At 36.9% G+C, this 5,537-nt stretch overlaps 1 protein-coding gene across 1 annotated transcript; it reads right to left on the reverse strand.

The window, feature by feature from the left end:
* Positions 1–402: 402 nt before the first annotated feature.
* Positions 403–4,573, reverse strand: LOC128175049 (uncharacterized). The gene is made up of 4 exons (XM_052840438.1): positions 4,508–4,573; positions 4,037–4,094; positions 3,412–3,913; positions 403–2,193 (listed from the first exon to the last, which is right to left on the reverse strand). Exons 2-4 carry the CDS (start codon positions 4,092–4,094, stop codon positions 1,002–1,004), a joined length of 1,752 nt encoding a protein of 583 aa, XP_052696398.1. The 5' UTR covers positions 4,508–4,573; the 3' UTR covers positions 403–1,001.
* Positions 4,574–5,537: the final 964 nt, after the last annotated feature.

Raw genomic sequence — 5,537 nt, forward strand, 5'->3', positions numbered from 1 at the left:
ACGCTTCCGCTAAACCAAATAGTTCCACAGAGAGCCATATATATTTTGTGAAATCTGTTGGTGTTTGGTTTGAAAATATTAGCGAGGATTTTTTTTTTCTAATTGATTACGTCGTTTAAAAACAAGACTATGCGTATTGGGCACATATACAATGCGCATACTAGATTTAAATGAACTACTGTGCAAAGCATTGGTATTCGGCTGCATATCGAAGAAACGGGGGATTGATTTTAAAACGTTTGTTTCAATTTTACTCTCATTGTTGATTATTTTCTACTAGTTACAAACGCTCTCTGATGCTTTACCGACATTAAAAGCATATGAGAGAGAGAGAGAGAGAGAGAGAGAAGACAGAGAGAGACAGAAGAATGAGAGAGACAGAGAGAGAGAGAGATTGCCAGTCTTTACTTCACAATATACATATAGACACATAAAAGTCCGGCTTCAGTACTTTGATTTAACTGGTTGCTTTAGCATAAAATATTTGTATTATCTTTTTAAACATTGATATTCCTGAGCAGTACATATTTTAGTGAATGTAGGTTCTATAATATTGAAATACATAAACTCATATGATAAGTTTCTTGTCGTCAAAAAATGGTCAAATCAATGATCTCTTGTCCTTTCTTATATAAGACTTAATAGGATTCTAACTCTGGACCCCTCGGTTTTTCTTAAGACTTAATAAGACTCTTACTCTGGACTCCTTGTTTTTTTCTTAAAACTTAATAAGACTCTTACCCTGGACCCCTTGTTTTTTCATAAGACTTAATAAGACTCTTACTATGGGCCCCTTGTTCCACTTAAGACTTAATAAGAATTTCACTCTTGGTCTGTTAGAATCGACATGAAAAGTTTTTGTTCCCAAAAAAATCTTATTGTTTACATTTATTCATACAAATGTCAAAATCATAAAACAGAATACACACAAAAAAAACACAGTTTAAGAAAATATTGCACTAAATATCGTATGGCACATACTGGATTTGTTATAAAGCACATTAGCTTTTGTAGGATTTCGCTTTTTTGAACAAACCCAGGGAACTCAGGTAATTTCGTTTACCTTCAGAGAGCCCCTTCCTATCTGGAAGTACTTGTGGTGAAAGACCAGAGTTTGTTCTTAAACGGGCAGATACCATTTCGTCGAATTGTTGCCGCTGGTCAGTGACTGTATCAGGGTAAGGCCTGTCCACATAATTACTATCAGGAAGCGGAAGGCGATTGTTTGGGATTAAAGGGTCAACATCTGCTCCTCTGAAAGGTACAAATGGAGAGTTCACTTGTCCAAATGAATTCTCACCGGCTAGAATGGGTCCTTTGTGGGAACCGTCATAGCTTGGAGCTTTCCTAAGTGGAATGTTTGGGTTTAAAGAGTCAACACCTGCTCCTCCGAAAGGTACAAATGGATTCTCAACGGGTGGAACGGGTACTTTGTTAGAACCATCATAGCTTGTAGCTTTCCTAAGTGGAAAGTTTGGGTTTAAAGGGTCAACAACTGCTCCTCCGAAAGGTCCTAATGGATTCTCACCGGCTGGAATGGGTACTTTATGGGAACCGTCATAGCTTGGAGCTTTCCTAAGTGGGATGTTTGGGTTTAAAGAGTCAACATCTGCTCCTCCGAAAGGTCCAAATGGATTTTCAACGGGTGGAATGGGTACTTTGTGGGAACCGTCATAGCTTGGAGCTTTCCTAAGAGGAATGTTTGTGTTTAAAGAGTCAACACCTGCTCCTACGAAAGGTCCAAATGGATTTTCAACGGGTGAAATGGGTACTTTATGGGAACCGTCATAGCTTGGAGCCTTTCTAAGTGGAATGCTTGGGTTTACAGGGTCAACACCTCCTCCTCCGAAAGGTACAAATGGATTCTCATCGACTTGAATGGGTCCTTTGTTAGAACCGTCATAGCTTGGAGCTTTCCTAAGAGGAATGTTTGGGTTTAAAGGGTCAACACCTGCTCCTCCGAAAGGTACATATGGATTCTCATCGACTTGAATGGGTCCTTTGTTGGAACCGTCATAGCTTGGAGCTTTCCTAAGAGGAATGTTTGGGATTGAAGGGTCAACACCTGCTCCTTCGAAAGGTCCAAATGGAGAATTCTCTTGTCCAAACTGATTTTCACCGACTGGGATGGGCACTTTTTGAGAACCGTCATAGCTCGGAGCCTTTCTAAGTGGAATGTTTTGGCTTAAAGGAAGTGAACATGAAAAAAATAATTGTTGCTTATTAAATTATAAAAGCCTTTTGAAACTTAAAAATGAGGTCTGTTACCTATTTGTTTATTTCTATCAAGAGATTTTATCAATTTAACACTCTCAGTGAAAGGTTTATGGAGGTAATCCATTATTCCCCAGCATGCATCTGTTCTCTGACGTAGATAAGCCACATTGCTGCTGGTGACTGGGTCAATGTTGGAACTAGGCCAGTGTTTATGGACAGAGTTGATAAAAGTTGAGGAGAAAAATTATGCCTTGATGTGAAAAAAAATGTTGTGTACTGTCACGAGAAGACAAGGATTTAGTACATTTCTATAAATGAACCTCAGATAACTACATGTATTTATGATTTGTACAAAAAATGAATATAAATAAATTAATTTGTGAAATATAAGACCATCACATTCCAGATGTTTGTACGCAGATGCATGTGGCAGTCAGTGTTTACATAAATAAAATGCTGTTTTTAGATTTCAAATTAAATTAATATAAAATTGTAATTCCATTTTCCATGTGGGGTTTCTTACCGTTACTTTTTATTTAAATGCCCTGGAAATTTTTCTGATTTTTTTTTTATACATAAGATCTTGATGATATGTACGCCGGTTCTGTTTATGCTGTCAGAAGAATAACAGGACTAAGACACTTTTTTAAAAGTCAGGATGCTGTGCAATGCACCTTGTGTGCTCATTTATGTAGCACACATAATGTTCAAACTCATAAACAAGAAATTCCCGAGTGCAAGAAAAAATAGGTCACAATAACACTGATCCACGGACATTCCATTCTAGTTACATGTCACATTAACTGCTGGTGGGAATGCATCATTCTGAGATCCAAAATCTTCCTCCATAAACACTGTTTAAAATGACAACTCTTTACATTCCTTTCAAGTTTCCATTCACATTTTGATGATGGCATTTTATCCCTGTTACTACACGTGTGTAAAAATGCAATGTGTCTCACTGACGGCAGCATCAGTGCTGCCCTCTCTTAGATGCTTAGAGATAACCCAGCAGGGAGGTAATGATTTCAACAATATGGCAGCGCTCATGGATTGCAAGAATTAGTTATTCTAAGTGGTATATCTTTTTACTGAGGAAAGCTCTGTCTAAACGGTTTTCAGATATCATTATACACATCAAACAGACAAATTTGAGCCCTTGATAATTTTTTCATGTTCACTTCCTTTAAAGGGTCAAAACCTGGTCCATCAATGGGTCCAAATGGAGAATTCTCTTGTCCAAACGGATTCTCAACGGATAGAATTGGTACTTTGTTGGAATTGACATAGCTTGGAACTTTTCTACCCGGATCAACTTGAAAATCAGGTCTGGCAATACCTCCGCCATATCCATTCGGTGGCGTAACTGGAGGCACGGGTACCTTGCGCGAACCGTCATAGCTGGGTTTTCTTTTGTTTGGTAGGCCAGATCCATCAACAAACGGGTTCTCGTAAACTTGCCCTCCTGTGCCATCATTTAAATCCAAAGGGCGGACATTTATTTTGGAGTTTATCACTGGAGTTTGATCAATAATAAAAGGGTTGATAGGGCTTTCATCAACCCATGGTAATCCCTCAGAGCCTATTTGGATATTGTCGATGCTTACCGGTGTAATGATGTCACCGGGTTTCAGTCCTAGGACCACGTTTCTCACGTCTCTTGGGTCAATTGGTGGGTTAGGGTCACCTTGTTCTCCTTAAAATAAAACAGATCAAGTTTTAGTCATGTTTTAAAATTATCAAACACCGTGAAGGCAGATAATAAAGATTCATCAGAAGTGGAATGATCAACAGAACGTCGATACATGTAAGTGTATACCTGCATAGTTGCCTAATGATGCTGACAGTGCGCATGAAAGAACCAATAACCTCAGCATCTAAAAATAAAGAAAACAGATTTCAGCGATGAACTTTTTTGTGAAAAATTGGCAAAATAAAAATCGCCATGTAATATTGCCTTATTTATTCCATAATTTATTTCTTCATTCATTTATTTGTTTATACGTATATCTTTGTTTATTCATTGAAATCAACTTATTTAAGTATATATTTTTTTATTTATGTGCTTTAGATTTTTTAAAAATTTTATAATGTACTTTTTGTTAGAAAATTGAATACATTAATTTAATAAATGTAAAAACAAAAATAATTTGCGGTATCTTAAATCAACAATACGTATATTTTACATATATTTGAAATATTTGAAAGTAAAAAAAAGTTTTGTGGGGAATTCTTTTAAATTATAATTAATTATTTTATATAATTAAGCATATTGAAATTGATAACATACCTTTCTAAAGAGGTTTCAACCTAACCTTATACTGAACGCAGTCCGCGAGTGACTTTTATATTGAACACAAGGAACTCATCAAGTATAAGTGCATATTCTATTGGACCCCTCCTCTTACGTAAAACATAAACTAATTTGGCTACGTGATTGATCGGTCGTTGTTTTAATAGGGGGTCTCCAAGGGGCAATCAACTTCATTCATCAACTCACTTCTAAATGTAACATTGAATTTTAAGTGAATTAAATTTTCTTATCATTCCGTAGAAAGTTAACTTTGAAATGGCAACCGGTAACGAATTCCTACAGAGATAAATAAAATGTTCTGGTTTCTTTATAGCGAGCGCAGCTCGCCGGCGCGCAGCGCCGGCGAGCGAAGCGAGCTCTAAGAACCAGTGTGCGCGGGAAAAAGAACGAGCTAAACCTACAGTTCATCAAACAAAATTTTTTGTCTACGTCCCATAATGCTCTCTAATGTTTTCACCCGTGGTGCTATGCCAAAAATGGCCGACTTTTAACTCGTAATTTACAGTGACTTAAAGTTTGAAGACACGTTTTGAGTACCGCATATGCTATGGCAAGACTCAAAAGATTTGTGACATGCTTCCATACCTCCGTATTGAGTCGAGAAACGTAAACAAAGACGAACAAAGTCATGGATGACGTCACAGTGCACTCGCGCTATATTTCCCGCGATAAATTTAGAGGTGGATCAAACATCTGTAACGTCACAGTGCACTCGCGCTATATTTCCCGCGATAAATTTAGAGGTGGATCAAACATCTGTAATGCGTGTACTAGCTATTCCAGAATAGACTGCGATACCTGCCCCATTGACGGATGATTTGTTTTTAATTTTTTTTAATATAGAGATTTTATGTATACATATATTAGCAAGAGCCATACTTTACTGTCATAACGATCCATTTTTAAGCTAATTGTGCATGCATGAGTAGGGAGGAAATAAACAATAGGACATTTTGAAATAAATAAAAAGGAATAAAATGAAAAAATAAACAGTTAAAAAAAATTA

The sequence above is a fragment of the Crassostrea angulata genome, chromosome 3 (genome assembly GCF_025612915.1).
Source record: "Crassostrea angulata isolate pt1a10 chromosome 3, ASM2561291v2, whole genome shotgun sequence".
NCBI lineage: Eukaryota > Metazoa > Mollusca > Bivalvia > Ostreida > Ostreidae > Magallana > Magallana angulata.

Excerpts from the sequence above, each read along its gene's own strand:
- LOC128175049 (XM_052840438.1), bottom strand. The coding sequence starts at position 4,094 with ATGCTGAGGTTATTGGTTCTTTCATGCGCACTGTCAGCATCATTAGGC. Across the intron at positions 3,914-4,036 it reads ATCATTAGGCAACTATGCAG|GAGAACAAGGTGACCCTAAC; the intron begins GTATACACTTAC and ends TTTTATTTTAAG. Across the intron at positions 2,194-3,411 it reads ATTGATGGACCAGGTTTTGA|TCCTTTAAGCCAAAACATTC; the intron begins CCCTTTAAAGGA and ends TTCATGTTCACT.